The sequence below is a fragment of the Mixophyes fleayi genome, chromosome 4, assembly GCF_038048845.1.
Source record: "Mixophyes fleayi isolate aMixFle1 chromosome 4, aMixFle1.hap1, whole genome shotgun sequence".
In the NCBI taxonomy this organism is placed as follows: domain Eukaryota; kingdom Metazoa; phylum Chordata; class Amphibia; order Anura; family Limnodynastidae; genus Mixophyes; species Mixophyes fleayi.
The window spans coordinates 128,238,387-128,257,051 of NC_134405.1; the positions used below are offsets into that span (position 1 = coordinate 128,238,387).

Consider the following 18,665-nt stretch of genomic DNA (forward strand, 5'->3'; position numbering starts at 1 on the left):
GAGCGGATCAGAAGGCAGAGTAAGCAAAAAGGATAAGAAGGCAGAGTAAGCAGAATGGATAAGAAGGCAGAGTGGATCAGAAGGCAGAGTAAGCAGACAGGATAATAAGGCAGAGTAAGCAGAATGGATAAGAAGGCAGAATGGATCAGAATGCAGGGTAAGCAGAGTGGATTAGAATGCAGGGTAAGCAGAGTGGATCAGAATGCAGGGTAAGCAGAGTGGATCAGAATGCAGGGTAAGCAGAATGGATCAGAATGCAGGGTAAACAGAGTGGATCCGAATGCAGGGTAAGCAGAGTGGATCAGAATGCAGGGTAAGCAGAGTGGATCAGAAGGCAGAATAAGCAGAATGGATAGGGCCATAGGGCAGGGTACCGAGATAAAGAAAAGGCTGAAAAACACAGGACAGGACCACAAGCCAGATAACCTCAGGATAGGAATAGAATGTCAAAGGTGCAAGAAGATGTAGACGTTTAAATCCAAAGCAAAGATAACAGACTGAGTCTAAGGCTGGACTAGGGATTTTTCACAATGATCCAGTTCTGACTGAGAGTTTGGGATTTATTTAATAGACACATACACTGGCATTTTTGTAGTTCATCAACTGTTAGAGAAAGAATTATTCACAGATTTAGCAGATTCAACATGGTTGCAGTAATCACATGTGCAATGAGCAATACCCTTAATAAGACTGTATAACAGTGAATTGATTCATTACAATAATTAGTGGCAGTACTCTAAGCCTACTCTCAGAAGTGACATATCCACTGTTTTTCCCCAAGCTGGTGGCAGGTAGCGTAGTGATGGCGTTTGAAGAGGTCTGTCCTGAGCGTATTGATCTAATTCATAAGAATTACCGCAAGCTGTGTAACCTGCTGATAGATGTGGAGGAGTGGGGGCAGGTGGTTATTATCAATATGCTGACACGTTACGCAAGGACCCAGTTTCTGAACCCCAATCAAAATGTGAGTTCTGCATAGACCATCACTTCTCTCATCACACTCTGACTTCTTCCATATCTCCTTCTCTTTTGCTATCCCATGTTTGTGTTACCTCTTACCCTGCTTTATATTTGTCTTTGCTCTTTTGCTCATTCTCCTTCTGTTTTTTTTATTTCACCCTTTTTCTACCCTTTAACATTCTTTTCACAGTTAACCTCAGTAAACCAAAACTTTGTTACAATATGTTCTGCAAAGTTAGTTTTCTTATCCTCGTTACCTCTGGCAGGAGTCTCTCCTCGAGGACAACCCAGAGAAAGCTTTCTATGGCTCAGACGATGATGAAGGGAGCAAAGAAGAGAAGTCAGAGCCATCGTCTCTGGTGAAGCGTAAGCCATACATCATGGACCCGGACCACCGCCTCCTTCTCCGCAACACTAAACCCCTTTTGCAGAGTCGCAATGCTGCTGTAAGATAATGCTACTCCTTATCTCAACATACTCATAGAAATATCTTATCTAGGGCTTTCATTAATGCACACCAAGAGCTGTACCTACCGCAGTTATCCTGTGCTAAAATATTTGTTTATCATAAATACAAGGTTTCAGTTTGTACTGTAAAAGTAATATTAAATTATATGTATTTATACAGCACCCACTTGTCTGCAGCATTACACAATAAAATATACAACAATGAACATACAGGGCCTGATTCATTAAGGCACGCAAAGCAAACATATTGTGTGTTCTTTAAAAAACAAACATAATTTGGGCATACACGTCCATTTTCAACTATAAGTGGATCTGAAGAAACCTTTCTTGTTGAAAACAGGACTATTTACGCTCTGCATATACGGCACTTGCTGTATTGAGACAGTAACTCTGCTAGATACCTATAATATAGTCATTAATGAGAATCATTAAAAAAAACTTTATATAATTTCCCCCGCATGAAATACATATATCAGGATTTTATTAATATATATTGTGCATAAAATGCATTTTTATATTTGCTATTGATTGCCAACACATGTTCTAGCATGTATAAGCGACCATCATCACTATCAGCACTTAAACCTGCCCTGTAGCTGGTGCAAATGATACGACTGAAAAACAATTACCTTACAGATGCCCAAAGATTGGATCGGACGCTGCTGCCTGCACTTGACCTTGGCACACCTTACTGTACATTGCGTGCGTGCATACGCCCCCTCCCTCGTGAATTCTTTGCGCGGGTTTCGCACATGCACAGAGTGAAAAAAACGCAAAATACGCCATGTAAATGGACTTATGTTCCTTAATGAATCAGGCCCACACTAACAATACAGGAACATAGAGTGAGGACTATTTACTAATAATGCTTAAAGGTGCACATCTGCACTAGAACCATAACAACCAATCAGACATCTGTTTTTATTAAGATTTATTTTTGAAAATGCAAAACTTCTACATTGCACTTTTGACAAAGTGTTCAGCACATAACAATTGTGAGGTTTTTGGGGGGGGTGAAACTTTTTGCATCATTTAATGGGAGGAGTTGAGTGGATTACAATGCACAGGGGATGTTACCCGAGAATTCCTTGAGAACAGACAATATATCTTCCTGCCAATATACATCAATTTGACATATTCTCATGGATGGGGAAATTAATTGCATCCTATACTTTCAATGTGATGCCTTTTGCACTTTGTAGTCACATGTTGTATGGTAAAGAAGCTTTAAAACACAATAAAGTGACACACGTTATAAAGTAAGTCCCAATGTCCCCTCTCACTATTAAATTAAGACACAAATAAGACTAAATATTTTAGGAGAAAACAGAAACATTTAAATGTATTAAGTGGATTGATCTTAAAGTGGAAAAAGGATGGACTTAAAAGCTAAAATTTCAGTGTCTTCTCCATATGACTTTCCAAGTAGGAGCAAAAGGAAGCTCCCAAATCTGGAATGAGAAGCTATGTGTGCCCATATGTTCTGTATTTTTATAAATAACCTTAATTCCCTAACAGATAAAATCTAATTACTAATTGGTTGTTGTGATTCTATTCCAGATTTGCACCTTTGATCAATGTTAGTAAACAACCCCCCCATTAATGGTATTAGTATATGTAGTATGGCATTTGCATTCAGTGGTTAGCAAATAGAACAGGAACAAACACAACCAAAGTATAACAAGACATTACAGACAAAAATGAATTTGTAGAATATTCATCATGAACTCTTAGATGGTTCCCCTAGTCAATGATTTGCCATGGTACCAGTATAATTTTCTATACTGCTTTGGAATAACTGTATTTGATGATTTAAGACTGTTTCTCAGTTTGGGGAGGTCTTTATTGTTAATGCCTTGGTACACATGTAATGTGTTTGGGCTCCTGTTTTCTGTCTGCGGGCCACCACATTCTGGTCTTGAGAAATGTAGCTCTCTAACTGTACAGCTGGGGGAGAAAGGAAAGGATATGAGAAGGATTGGACTGCTGTCATGTCTGAACAATGTCTCCATGCTGTCATGTCTGTCAATGTCTCCATGCTGTCATGTCTGTCAATGTCTCCACAGGTGGTTATGGCAGTGGCACAACTATATTTTCATCTGGCACCAAAAGCAGAAGTTGGGGTTATAGCAAAGGCCTTGGTTCGGTTGCTGCGCAGTCACAGGTAGTAAAACAGCCATCTGAATGTTCAAATATATATTATCCCTAGGGAAATATCTATGTAAGTAATGTATGTCAGAATTTTGTTGCAAATAAAAATGATTCATTTACCTGGATAATTTACTTATATTATTGTATAGTTCAAATAACATGCAGGTCTGCAGTTGGTATTGCAGTCAGTACAGATGGATTCTCATTCACATGAAACCTATGCCACCCATTACAACCATGTGCCATGCCCACCTCAAAGGCTGGCACTGGGGAATCCGTAGGTCCATAAACAACTTGTTGGTAACAAATATTCTTGGCTGCTAAATTAGCAATCAGCAAAATCAACAAAGAGAGTTTGATTTAGAGTTTTATATAAGTCCTTTTGTGACACATAAAAATACAAATTTCTGTGTTTCTCATTTGTGCCAAAATACAGACGTGTTTGGAGACGCCAGTCAAGCACGCTGCTTAGAGTGTCCAGTTTTGGTATATGTTAATCATAAATGGCTGCAGCTTCATGTAATATAGGTGCAACACTAACGACGGTAGTACTATCAGCAGGGGGGTCAAGATACACTCAGCCAATCAGAAGCGGCTAGAGAGTGCTGCTGATAGTCATCCTCATCATTGTGTATTGTCTCACCTGCATCCACATTTAATTGCGTAGAAATGACATGAACATGCCCTTGTCCAACCTCTCCAAGCGCAAGGAGATGCATGTAAACCTTACATGTGTATACAGACATATATGTATATATTTATGATGTGCATGCAGATTATGGAAATGGGTATCTTACACAAGAAAATGTATGTCCAGCTGTAAATGAGCGGCATTCTGTTATCCTTCTGACTTGTGTAAACATATATAGACTAGTTTGCCAAAGTTAAATTATAAAGATTTATGCAAAATGATTAACAAATCTTCATTGAACCATTGTCCTTTCATTATCTGTGTACAAAGTCTCTGTCTGCAATATAAAGGATCTCAGCACTTTAATGTACATAGTTTTACAATTCAACCATAGCAATATCTATAAAAAAAATTATATTCATCAACTAAAACATAATAGGACTATTCCTGGTGCAAAAAAGTAATATATGAGTAGCTATTCTGTAGTATCAGTATAAGAACATCTTTGTTGCTTTGGTGGTATCAGATCTTTCACATGATTTATATTATTTAATGAACGATGTGAGGAGATTTGACGTGATCATGACTTTCTGTGACTTTTACACATCTGTTTATTGCTTGTGACTGCTGCTAACATTTGTTTCCTTCTCTCCTGGTTTCTTAAACTCTGTGTGTATCCTAATATATAGTTTCTACTTCCCATCTATCTCCCTCTATAATTGTATTTATCTTTCTAATTAATGTTTGTACTCTTCTAAATAGTATTCTCTGTCTTTTTCCCCAGTGAGGTCCAATATGTAGTACTTCAGAATGTGGCAACAATGTCAATCAAGAGAAGGGTAAGTAAGTCCTATTAGTAAATGATCGTGTTCTATGGACCATCAGTGGCAATGATCTGACGAGTTACATTATATCCAATCTATATCGTATCCAATTTATATAATTCGCAACAGAATCCTGACTTAATCACCTGCCTGTTGAAAGACATAGTAGTGCTGCAGAGATGATCATCACACAGTGTGCAGTGTGCGTCTCAATCTGTTTAATGACTGTACTCATCTCTGCTTGGCAGAAGCTGTTATCTGACACTTTGTTTTGGGAGGTTTCATCTTCCCCCTAGGCTGGCTTTTTGAGGATTCAGCATTTGATCTCTTGTGCCCTTTGATTTACTTTGAATTCCTCTGTACATGTATCTATGATATTTACCTGCTCCTAGTCATTGCCTTGTTAAATATAGGGTAGACTGATGGCATGCATAGGGCACATACCCCTTAACAGTTTTAAAATGCGTTTTATATGCACTTTTCTTACATTTGTAATTTTCATGTAAATGGATCTGACACTAGAAATCATTATTATCATTATTCCCAGTGTTACCATACCCAGGCACGTGTTTCTTTACTCCTGTTGCGTAATGTTGCGATAGCTTTTTTCAGAAAGTATTTGTTCACTAGTATTTGTTCCATTTCCATTTGTTTCAGTAAATTGGAAAGCATACAAGTGCTGGAATAAACACATATAAAACATGAATTGAATGCACTTTTGTTTGATATGCGTTTTACTAATGATAAAAAAAACATATCTAAAACACCAGTGGGTGTGTACCCTATGTGCAGTTATTAACTTAAAGGTAACACTGGTAAAGACAATTACAACATTTATTCCGGTGTGCAATCACATAACTTTATTTTTTATCTATTGTTTTATATATAGCACATACAGTATATAGCATTGTTCAGTAATTGTTTTTCTACCATCAACTATTCTTGCAATCTAGTTTTTATTGTATTTTTTTAGTGTAGACAAAGTAACTTGTCACTTGTCCACAGTCCCAGGGATCTGACAATAGGATTCAAACCAGGATCTCCGGCATTTCTTAGTGCTATTGTCAGCACCACATTAGCCAGATATCCTTTCTCTTAAATCTGAAGGGAAAATCCACACTATTTATTAGTAGTTATATTTACTTTTTTTTCTATGGATGTAGAGAGAATGATAAAATGAATCAGTTATGACACTTAAATAACCAGCATATGTGCATTTGTTACCATAAGTGTGAGCTGCCATATTATTTGCTCATCGTAAGTCTAAATACGTTAATGTAACAGCGCCAATTGAGGCTGAAATATCATGAAATATGACTTGGCCTTACTATGTAATATATATCAAATTATCCCTCACATATAGAGATACCACTCTTATATTAAACTAGAATTTTTTTTTAAAACATATATGTATGATGTCAAATAAGTAATACTTTGGTATAATGTAAAGCGCTACAGAATTTGCTGGCGCTATATAAATAAATGATGATGATGATGATAATGTGCTCCATGTTGGTGTAAACTAGGTTTTCGGTCTCCTTTCCATGCTCTGTATTATTCACATTGGTGCCTTATTTATATTAGGCACACACATATTATCAATATCTCAGACATTTGTTGTCCCAGGAAAGGGGTTCTTAGAGGTGTGGATGACTTGGCATTGTTGGACACCCCTCATCTCTGGGCCTGTAGGCACCGCTCCGCCTGCACCCATGATAGTTACGTCTCTGGTCCCAGGCCAATAGTTTTTATTGATAATTGCAACAGAGGTGTCATGATTATGACCCAATCCATGACTCCCCTTTGAACTGATTTTGGAGGGAGAGTCCTGATTTGTAGACCTTTAAATGGGTGGGGCTTACAGGAAAATGGGCGGAGTTTTGTCTAAAATTGGACGTTTCTAGACGCATCAAGACGGGGCTTATTTTGACATGATTTCACATCTTGGAAGATATGCTAATCATGAATTAGGAAAATAACACATACATGTGGTCATCATCACTCCCAAAGACATGAGCACTTTGCGTAAGTAAACCAGGGGTTAATGTATATTGATGTACCCTTTATAGACCATTGTCTGCCTCAAGGTTGACTCAAAAGTAAGTCTGGGTCTGACTCGACATTTTAAAGGTTCATCCACTTGAGCAATTTCTTTTTAATGTATTCTGTTGTGTTCCAAATGGAATATGAAGTGAATTGTAATATACTGCAGGCATAGTGGTCATTTGATTCTTATGCCATGTTGCATGCCCTGTTCACGTGATTAGCAGTGAAATATATGACAACAGCATAAAATGATGCAGATGTAATTTTCCCACATTTTCGCCCATTCTGCATATTTTATTGCTGTACCTATGATGTCTAGCCTGTCGTACTTCACTCCCGAATTACTAGCATTGCCTTCAGCTTTGAATACAGCGCTCATCGGAGCCAGCTCACTTAATGACTAGTTAGTGGAAATAATACAAGTGCATAGTTGGCAACTGCCCCTAATTGGCAGGTACATTCTACAGAAGTCACTCAATAGTTTTGCTTGTAATAATGATTCAATTCATTTCAATGTTTTCTGTGTGTTGTTGTCACACTACATAACTGGATGTATGTAAAGTACAAGAGTGTTTCACCTCTTATGGTGGTGGCATTGATGCATTTCCCAAACAGCAAATATTTCAGCCTTGAGTGTTGTATATAGACAAAAACACAAATGTTTGGTAATCTGCATCCACTAGTTAGATGTTCACGCTCATCAGTTTATTATTAGATGAACTAATAAAAGCAAATGTTGGTTGCGACAGATCTGTTATTTGCTCCATGTTTTCCAATATGAATTAGTGTTCAGCTGATATAGTTGCAGATTGTATAAGTAACTAATGGCTGGGCAAACATAAGGTTATTATAAGAACTTACAACTAGAAAAAATGAATTAAACATTCTCAATTCAATGTTATTTTTAACTATTACTTTTATTCATAGGGCATGTTTGAGCCGTACCTAAAAAGTTTCTACATCCGATCTACTGACCCAACCCAGATTAAAATTCTGAAGGTAACATGAGTATGCATATCATTTTTAATACTTTTGCATTACGTGTGTAGTGTAAAGTGTTTTGGTGTAATATATATATATATATATATATATATATATATATATATATATATATATATATACTCAACCCAACTTCTTTTTAGATTTGAATGTTTTTTTTGTTCTCTAAAATACTAATAAATAGCATTGACTTGATAGCAGGCCAGATTTGTATATTTTCTGTGTGAAGATAAACACATTCATATCCTGGTATTATCCGTGCCTCTGTTAGCATTATGATGATCTGATTGACTACAGGTTGGTCTAGCCCTACCCACTTTAAAACTGGAGACATAAAAGGGGAGCAGGAGATAAAACCTAATTACAGAAAGAGTGATTTGGCCCTTGTCAAACACACCTTATAAAAAAAATAACTTAAAGTGGCGCAAATGGTGATTCTTTAAAAAAAAAATGAATATACAAAAATGAAATATGCATGATATTAATGTGACTATATCTCTCCTGTATAGCTGGAAGTCCTGACAAATCTAGCTAATGAGACCAACATTTCCATCATACTGCGAGAGTTCCAGGTACGTCTGTGGCTGAATGAAATGTATTCATTATCAAACAGTTTTGTAAGTTTTTCAACAAATTTACAAGACAGTTGAGGATAACCTCTAATGGTTACCAGATGAAAATCCAGCTCAAAGCTAGAGCATCAAGTTTCTGAATGTACAAATTAGTTTGTAGGGACTTGATTGCTATTTGACATGATGTCTGCAATAGCTGAGCACCATATGTGTGTCAGCACAATCAAAGATTGGACTTCAAAAACAACTTAAAAGCAAACATGATTTAGTACAGTGGGGACCATTTATGAGATGAGTACAAGAGTTGTTTTAATTGGGCAAATGTATAAGACCTTGACAGTCCTCAAACCTCTTCTCACTGTATAATACCTCAACATTCCCAATTGGAAAATCAGGACAAATTAAGCAACATCCAATCCACTTAAAGCATGTCCATGTGATGCCCGTTTCAGAAAAGGCCATGCCACTACGTCAGCAAACCATGCATCCTTTGACCTCCAAAAATCGAGAATGCCTAATAAAAAAATCTGAATTGTTTTTAGGTATGCTAAAGTGTGCAAATCATGGTAACATATATAAAGAAACTTATTTTAAAACTAAATTAGATAAAATAGATGTTAATAATTTAATGAAGTCCACTCTAGTCATGTTTGTTTGAAGTGACAGAACCAAAGCTGCCCCAGCTAGTGCGAAGGCTGTGGAGACTGTAGGTGAGGGGGAGGCTGGTGATGCCAGTCCAACTGCTATGCTGACCCCCACTCTGCTTGTACTGAAAGCCTAAACCAGGCTTCACTGCGCATGCACCGGCTCTGTAGAGCAGAGCACGGGCCTCCCCAAAATTTTTATTTTGGGGCTGGCAATTAAGTTTTATGCCCCTGTTTGTTTGCATATGCAAAGTTCTGAAAAAATTGTAAGACAAACAGTCCAGAATAATTTATACGTGTTAATTCTTCCAGACTTACATCCGCAGCATGGATAAGGATTTTGTGGCTGCTACAATACAGGCCATTGGACGATGTGCGACTAACATTGGCAAAGTCCGCGACACCTGCCTCAATGGGCTTGTTCAGCTGCTATCAAACCGGGATGGTAAGAAATAAGGAATGTACATAGTAATGATCATCTGTGAAAACAATGCTCTTTACGTAGCTTTTATAAACAGGGAATTACTATTAAAGCACAATGGAATTTGCTGGCGCTATATAAATTAATGTTGATGATGATGATGAATAGAACTAGATCACCTTATCAAGCTGTATGGCTCCTTTGTTAAAGCAATTATGGAAGACTGAATTATTGTTGATTATACACTAATGTGTTAATCAAACTGACTGACATAGCTAATTAGCAGGGAATGGTTTAATAAGGGAAAGGAGGTAATTTGTCCTGAAACCATCTATTCTGACAGCCCTTAGTAATGTTAGTCTGCTCTACTGGATGCTCTGCTGTCCTGCATTGGACCTCAGGTTACCTGGTGATTTCATGTTAGCGGCCATTCCTAGTAAGACGTCTTGAAGTCCTAATAAGAAATTATATTATAAGCTTTTTTCCCATTGCTTGCAGAGCTGGTGGTAGCAGAATCGGTGGTGGTTATCAAGAAATTGCTACAAATGCAACCCGCACAGCACAGTGAGATAATCAAACACATGGCCAAGTTAACCGACAATATCCAGGTACCCATGACCCACATTAGGGAAATAAGGGATTGTGGCTTATATAATACCATATGTAAATTACATAGAATCAACTTACATTTTGTGTGGTTTCGTGACTGCAGTCCCTGAACTTTCAATTATGTTATGTACGTCTGTGGGTTCACACAGTCTGTTTCACATGGGTACACACACATCCACTAAACTGTCACCATGATCACGTTGGACTAGATTCTACTTGTGTGGCAGCGGACACCTCATTCTTGACAATGTTTTTGTTTTTGGTTTTTTTACTGTTTAAAGGTGCCTATGGCTCGAGCCAGTATCCTGTGGCTGATTGGTGAGTACTGTGAACATGTGCCTAAAATAGCTCCTGATGTATTAAGGAAGATGGCCAAGTCGTTCACTAATGAAGAAGATATTGTTAAACTGCAAACCATAAACCTTGCTGCAAAGCTCTACCTGACCAACTCTAAGCAGGTATGTTATTGGCAGTAGTGTACCAGAATGGATACCACCAGTTTAATAGAGATGTGTGCTAGTTTCCATACAAGTATCTAATAGTTGCTCTTTCCGTATTGTGACATATCACAATTGTACTTCTGTTGGCCCTCAGTTGTTATTCTACAACCTCACACCTGCATCTCTTTTAATATTTAGGGAATTATTACATTTTTTTACACTGTGTTCTGTGTTATGTTTTATCTACTTTGGAAGTAGTAATATACCCTATTATCATACTTACTTTCAGGGACCCACAAAATATCTTTATTTACACTCCCGCTTCTTATGGTGTCTCTGCCCTTTTTTATTTATTCGTGGACATCACCAAATGCTGGGTTTCCACCTTTGTTATACTTTGCCAGGCCTTTACTTCAGCTGCCTTTAGTTCTTCTTTGTCCGTGGGTCACTCTGCCTTTAGTTTTGTCTGCTCGATCGGGTTGAGATTAGGTGATTGACTCGGCCATTGCTGAATATTCTATTTCTTTGCCTTTTAAATAGCTCCTGGGTTGTTTTCGCAGTATGTTTTATGTCATTGTCCATCTGTACTATGCAGCGCCGTCCAATCAACTTTGTTGAATTTGGCTGTATCTGAGCAGACTGTATATCACTATACACTTCAGATTCGTCCGGCTTGTTCTGTCACATCATCAATAAACACTAATGACCCAGTGCCATTGGAAGCCATACATGCCCTTACCATGACACTGCCTCCACCGTGTTCTACAGATGATGTGGTGTGATTTGGATCATCAGCCATTCCAAGCCTTCTCCATACTTTTTTCTTATCATCTTTCTGGTACAGGTTTCATCTTAGTTTCATCTGTCCAAAGATGCTGTTTCAGAACTGGGCTGCTTTTCTTTTTAGATGTTTTTTGGCAAAAGTCTAATAGGGCCTTTCTATTCTTGAGTCTCATGAATGGATATTGTGAAAGGGTTTTTCTTTACCATGGAAAGGATCCTGCGATCATCCACCACTGTTGTCTTCTGTGGACGTCCTGGCCTTTTTGTGTTCCTGAGCCCACCAGTGCATTCGTTTCACAGACTGTTCCAAGCTGTTGATTTGACCATTCCTAAAGCTATCTCTCTGATGATTTTTTTTTAGTTTTCCTATTTCACTTGCATTGAGATCTCTTTTAACAGCATTTTGTGGATTCACAGCAAAAACAAAGGAGTAACAAAGGAATAGACCACACCTGTCCGTGAAACAGCTTTCGAGTAACTTGTCCAATTAGTTTGGTCCCTTGAAAAATAGGGTGCTACATACTTAACAGCTGTAAAACCTAAACCCTTCCTCCAATTTGGATATGAATCTACTCAAATTAAAGCTGATAGTCTGCACTTTAATCCCATATCCATTATATAATTGTAACTTAAATATGTTTTGGTAAACAGTTAAAATAACAAAATTTGTGTCGGTGTCTAAATATACATGGACCTAACTGTATGTGTGTTTTCCTCAATAAAATATTCTCGTTTCTATGTTTCTTGTTAGACAAAGCTCCTTACTCAGTATGTTCTGAATCTGGCCAAGTATGACCAAAATTATGACATCAGAGACAGAACGAGATTCATCCGCCAGTTGATTGTCCCCGTGGAAAAAAGCGGAACACTTAGCAAGCATGCCAAGAAGCTCTTCCTGGCACAGAAACCTGCACCTATACTTGAGTCTTCATTTAAAGGTATAAATCTAACCCATCTGCCAATTACATAGGTCATTATATTAAAATATAACTATAATTTTCCTGTCACCATGAACTATTATTTTCTGATTCGACTAAATATATATAATGGTGACTGTTTCTTTAAAAATGTTACTTATTTCTAATAATTACTGTTTTAGTTCTTTAACATTTTTTGCGTGTCTTTATTCTACTACCAGCCTTTGCTAATGGTATTCTTGGTATATGGCTCAGAGGAGATAGGCTAATCAGGAAGTTCACTAAAGTGCAATTTAGTGAAACCGCTCGTTTTTCTATGATGTTTTTGGCAGTTTTTAAATCGTGGCAAGAATACAAAGCATGCAATTTATCAAGCTGCAGTTTGACAAAAAAATAAATAAATTATTATTGCCAACCTCGCCAAAAAAAAAAAGGTATTGTACTCATAATATAATTATAAAATAATATTGCCCCCTTAACATGCTATTAAATAATATTGCCTTAATATAATCATACATTAATTTGGCTCCCCCTAATATGTTTCTAAAATAATTTTATAACCATCAGATGATTAATTATGTTTGCCCCCTTTATCAATAAATAAGCATTGCCTACATAAGTAATAAATGTATTGTGCCTCCTCTTATCTTCTGATTGGCCAGATAGTTCCACCCCATGCTGTTTGAGGTGTCTCACCTCTCACAGTCACCTCTTTTTCTCTGGGAGTTAAGACTTTTCAAATGACCACAAGTCATGAATTTTCAACCTCCAAACCACTGAATGATGAGGTTTGGAGGTGAAAACCGCCAGCTATGTGTGGCAGTTTAAAAACCACTAACAAAATCACAGCTCAGTAAATGTCCCCTCTAAACAGGCATTCTAGATGTTTAAAATAAACATGACCTCTGAAGTGATAGTGTAGTGATAGACTTCAGAGAGACAAATACGGAGAAGAAGTAAAGGAACAATAACTGGAAGAAATAGAGAGCAAGGGCAGGACATGAATCCAAGGATGCATAATTAGGAATTAGGGCCTTTGTTACTGTAAGGAGTGACCAGTTGTCTTCTCCCTACACAGATCGGGATCACTTTCAGTTGGGCTCCCTCTCTCACCTACTGAATGCCAAAGCTGTTGGGTACCAGGAGCTTCCAGACTGGCCAGAGGAGGCTCCCGATCCATCTGTGCGCAACGTGGAGGTGAAGGAAACTGTGCGTGCTAACCTGAGTATATAGGGATGTGGGGAATGCCCACCGCTGTGCAAGCTGAATCTCCCGTACGGTGCAAGGCTGCTTTACTCCCTGCAACAAACTCTGTACCCTTCTAGGTGCTTTCTGTACATTCTGCTGTAATAGGCTTACGCTTTTGCTGCAAAAGGCTTGATTTTCTCTTTCTGCCTGTGTCAATTTAGTGTTCCAGTTTATTCTAAAGCTTGTGCCCAACTTCTCCCAATGTTGTCTGCAGTATAGGGAAAACATAAATACTAGCGGATCTTAGGAACATGCCATAAATCAGCTATTTCCCCTTGTACTCAGGAAGAGGAAGACACTGAACCCATAGAGAGTCACATCAGCCTCCTGGGCGAGTGGAAAGAGGTGCCTCTTGTGTGTGTTTGAGCGTGCAATGCTTTTCCTGTGTACAGTGCTCTACAGGTGGATCTCCCACTGAGATTGTAATCTGCTCCTAACTTCTTTAGGCTGGGTTCAGAAACACAATGGCAAATTGCCCAAAATATAAAGCATGTTGCTAATGAGAATAATTCACATGAATGGAAAATCAGTTGCAACCAGTGATATCTTTTACTGGAACAGTCCCACGTGAACCCAAGCCTAAAGTGCATGGAAGTCAGCCTGACATAATCTGTGTGCTCATGTAGCTCAGCATGACCTTTACCATAAGTACCCTCAAGCTTCTTCCCTGACTAATCTCATCCAGTCTCCTCAGATATTGTAAGTATAGATTTTCTACAGCTTCCTAAGTAATGATCTCTTAAATGTTTCTTTCCAAATACATCCTCTATTGAACCATGTTCTTCATTACTGTTTTTGTAATCACACTAGGTTTTTCTGCTGCCTCTCTCCTGCAATAAGGTTACAACCGCTTTTCCCTATGGCAGTACCTCTGCTTATAGCACATGCCTCTATGACAATGCTGTACCCTAATACCTGTACGCTACTCCTTCCTGTTTTATTATCCTCTGTATGGTGATTAAACAAGAGGTAGTTACAAAATGGAACATTTTAATTAAAGAACAATTTCACCTAAATCTAAAAGTTTTGATTTTGGTGAAATTAAGCAAGATCACTTGATTTGCGCTCCCCCAATAATATAGTTCCGCAGTTTCCATAGTTTATTCCCATAATTTATGACAGGGAGGGCCTTTGACAACCCTATTTGATGATAAATAACTGATTGCGGAAAGAAAGAAAAACATTTCCAGGCCATAATGCGAAAAGAGGACTGGGTACCACTAGCAGATGCTAAACTACAGCTGAATGCATTCCGTAACATAAGTGTAGGTTAGAAGCATACTGTAGGTCAAGTATAAAAGGTAAATCATACTTGCCAACTTTTCAAATCTCTCCTCCGAGAGATCCCAGAGGAGAGGTCATGTGATGGGGGAGGGGGAAGGAGGGGGCGTGGTGACGCCATACCTCACCATAGCCCCGCCTCCTGCTAGGAAATGCCAAAAATCTCCGCCTCCATCACAGTCCAGGAGGATGCCTGCTATTTCGGGTCCAGATGGACTCCCCGAAATTCAGGAGCCTCCCAGAAGTTCCGGGAGAGTAGGCAAGTATGAGGTATAATTGGGAAAAGGACAAAAGTATCTTTGTAGCAGAGCCACAGAGTGGAGTCTCCCGTTGGCACTAATCTTCAGAGAGACTCCTTAGGACCAGAATTTTTCTTGTTCAAGTAACACAGACCAATGTTCTGTTTATTAAAGGGAGAAAAGCCCTAAATCCAGCTAAAGTGGAAGATATATTTAATTATTATTTTCACTGAATCTGGAACTGGAATGCCCAAACCAGAGATAGCCGGTTCACACATGCGAATATTGACCCCAGACTGGCCTGGAGCACTCTTACCGCTGCCAATCAGAATCGTCAGGGAGCTAAAAAAATGTATTATTTCCTCTCAATGGTTGTATTTACTGACAACTTAATCAAGTTGATGTTTGGGAGCTTTGGCTTGTTTTCCGTAATTTGTTTCTCATAGTAATGTTATTAACCCCTTTAGGTACCTGAGTGGACCAAGTGTCCAAGCAGAGAGAAGAGGAAGGAGAGGGAGGAGAAACCATTTTACTCTGACTCAGATGGCGAATCAGGACCAACCGAATCTGCAGACAGTGGTGAGAGATTGTACAAAAGCTCCTCATGTCTATGCTGTTGTGTGTATGGAAGCAATTGTTGTTAGGGGGAAAGTGCATAATGTTTGTAACTATGCCTTCTGCAGTTAATGAAGGCAGGGATTAGATCTTTGCTACACAAGACACATCTCTGTACCACACACATATGTACCACTCATCCATTGCCGTATTATCTTTGTATTACAGAGCCAGAGTCAGTGAGCGAGTCAGAGAGTGACGGGAGTGGCAGCGGTAGTGGATCTGGCTCAGACAGTGAGGAAGAGGAAGAGAGTGAAGAGGAAGATGAGTCTGAGAAGGAGGAGAAGAAAAAGATAAGGAAGAAAGAGGCACAGAGCGAGGGAAGGTAAGAAGTACTGTGAGGACAGCCGTAGTGAACATTAGAGATTGGGTAAATATTTAATAGACATGTAAAGTGAGCATGAGTACACTAAAAGCACCTTAAGTGTCCGGCAAGTATAATTGTAATTTTCTGTAGTAAAAATGTTATCACTATGATGCAAACAGTAAGTTTCTATGTTAATAATTCCCAAAAACATCATTCTGCTTGCCTTAAAGTAATTAATTTAACTTTAGTGACAAATGTACCCAAGTGTGATATTTACCTTTATCCAGCCAGCACTTCCTGATTGGTATCTAGTACCTGGAAAGCCCAGTGTTCATCTCATTATCACTTCCGTTTATTATTGCTAAATAGTTTCTGGTGTCTATTGTCTATAGCACTGAGAGATTGCCATAAGGGGGCCTCATTTAGAGATGAGCTTATGTCAATTTCTGTGACATAAATGTATGCATTCCCGTACTTCACTTATGTACCAAACAGCAGCCATAGCTAGATTTGTATACAAAACAGAAAGAAAGTTGTCAGCCCTTATCCTTTAAACTGCATATCTGTGTGTGTCTAGCAAAATGAAAACATGAGGTATTAGTTCATATTTTGATCAAAAGACTTAAGCCTGCTTCCCAACGTCAAGGGTACCTCATTATATGCAGGTCCTACACTGACCTATATGCTTTAAACATTATTAAAATGCAGTTAAAATCAGATGCACTCACCTCCCAGGTATAGGGGTTTACATCTAGCAAAGGCTGGCTTGGGAGCCACACCCAAATGTGCCTTAAATAGGCCTGATAGACAGCTGCTATGACAAAAAGGCAATATTTTGAAACAAAACCAGAGAAAAATAAGCCCGCGCTCGGTATATCCCACATTATATATGGTGCCAGCTGCTTGGCAACAAGCCCGCGCTCGGTATATCCCATATTGTATGTGGTACCAGCTGCGTGGCAATAGCTAGATTTGTGCTTATCTTAGAGTTGGTGGATTGAGGACAGCCAAGTAAAGGTTTAGTACAGTAAGAACGTGTTCACATAAGAGAATCACACGCCCTGGAGATGTGACCTAATTAGACATAGGAGCTTCTTAGGAGGCATATCTTTTGTGGGTCTGGTAAAGATACGTGATAATGATGATGACACAAGCTGCACTGTCCAGCCACTTTGGACTGGCTTGGCTGCTTGCGTATTGACCCCTCCAACTGGAAGTACTTTCATTAGCACCGTGGCTATATTATATTAAGTAGCGGCCATCTATTTGGATTACTTATTTGTCATTTCCATTTGGACTACTGCAGGAAAGAAGGATTCCCCTGGAAGTTTTAAAGTTATAAATGACGGATGTGGGAGGTGTTTTAGTATGGAAAATGTGACTTTCACATTTATTAATAACATTGTCAAATCACTATGTGTATATGACACCCCATTACATTATATTCCTTATCACCAGAGTAATGCGACTATTGGATTTACTACTAACACTGTCAAGCTGTATCTCTGCTCTATCATAGAGAGTACTTATAGTCATTTGTGTGCCTGGCACAGAAGTACTGCTGTATTTGAGTTGGACGCATCTTGAGACGCCTGCGACTCCACATACTCAAATCAATTTCCTTTTTTGCAACATAAGTTTTACACTCAGTGGGCAAATTATGTCCAACTCTAACTAGGCCCTGTATGTCAATATACATATTAATAGGTATTACTTGTGAAACAGGTGAGTAGAGAGAAGATAAAATATAATATATGAAAATATTGGTCATCTCCTAATCTAACAGTGATGAAAGTGAACAGGAGCAGAAGGTGGCCTCTAGGGGGAAAAAGACCCCTGTGAAAACATCCCAGAAATCAGCCTCAGAGGACAGCAGCTCAGAGAGCAGTCAGTCTGAGAGCGACTCTTCAGAAGAGGATGAAGATGAAGAGGATGAGAAAGAGGAACCGCAGCCTGAGCCTAAGAAGAAGAGTGTAAGTCTCATCCTATGTGGTTAGCTGAGGTCCTCACCAATGTGACTAACATGAGAACATCTACAGGAAGGGTTCTTAACATAGGACTCTGGAACCAAAACATGCTGTTTAGGGCGGGCATCCTTCAATATTTCTTTACAAACCTATTGTGTACTAACACATAATTAAGTTGGCGCAGAGGCAAATAAAGTAATGTGAGTAAATTGAAATCAGAACACAAAAAACAAAATCAAAAGGTGACATTGATACAGTTATTAAAATAAAATGGGTGAAAATAAAAAATATTAGTTATTTAAATATAATAAAATAATATAGGTATAAAAGGGATAAAAATTACCTAAAATAAATTATATAAAACATAATAAAATAAGATAAGAATATCACTAGATGATTTTGAGAAAGATATGATGTACAGTCAAATAACACATGTTCATTGATTAATGTTGTTTTGGAGCTAAACAGTATTTTGACTCATTAAGGCATATTCAATTAAGCGAGCAGTGCCTCTGTAAGGGGTGTGAAGGCACTCTGCATTAT

The 18,665-nt window shown here is 38.4% G+C and overlaps 1 protein-coding gene across 5 annotated transcripts in view; it reads left to right on the forward strand.

The window, feature by feature from the left end:
- Positions 1–18,665, forward strand: part of AP3B2 (adaptor related protein complex 3 subunit beta 2) — a 64,151-nt gene that overhangs the window by 26,887 nt on the left and 18,599 nt on the right. For 3 of the 5 annotated variants that reach the window (XM_075208198.1, XM_075208200.1, XM_075208196.1), the window contains exons 7-20: positions 782–964; positions 1,227–1,406; positions 3,495–3,592; positions 4,995–5,049; positions 8,008–8,079; positions 8,589–8,651; positions 9,608–9,740; positions 10,215–10,324; positions 10,607–10,783; positions 12,300–12,486; positions 13,544–13,674; positions 15,701–15,812; positions 16,017–16,173; positions 17,942–18,128. In XM_075208198.1, the coding sequence (XP_075064299.1) occupies positions 782–964; positions 1,227–1,406; positions 3,495–3,592; positions 4,995–5,049; positions 8,008–8,079; positions 8,589–8,651; positions 9,608–9,740; positions 10,215–10,324; positions 10,607–10,783; positions 12,300–12,486; positions 13,544–13,674; positions 15,701–15,812; positions 16,017–16,173; positions 17,942–18,128 (1,845 nt within the window). The remainder of the gene's footprint in view (positions 1–781; positions 965–1,226; positions 1,407–3,494; positions 3,593–4,994; positions 5,050–8,007; positions 8,080–8,588; positions 8,652–9,607; positions 9,741–10,214; positions 10,325–10,606; positions 10,784–12,299; positions 12,487–13,543; positions 13,675–15,700; positions 15,813–16,016; positions 16,174–17,941; positions 18,129–18,665) is intronic. The other 2 variants (XM_075208199.1, XM_075208197.1) reach the window with 1 other exon arrangement.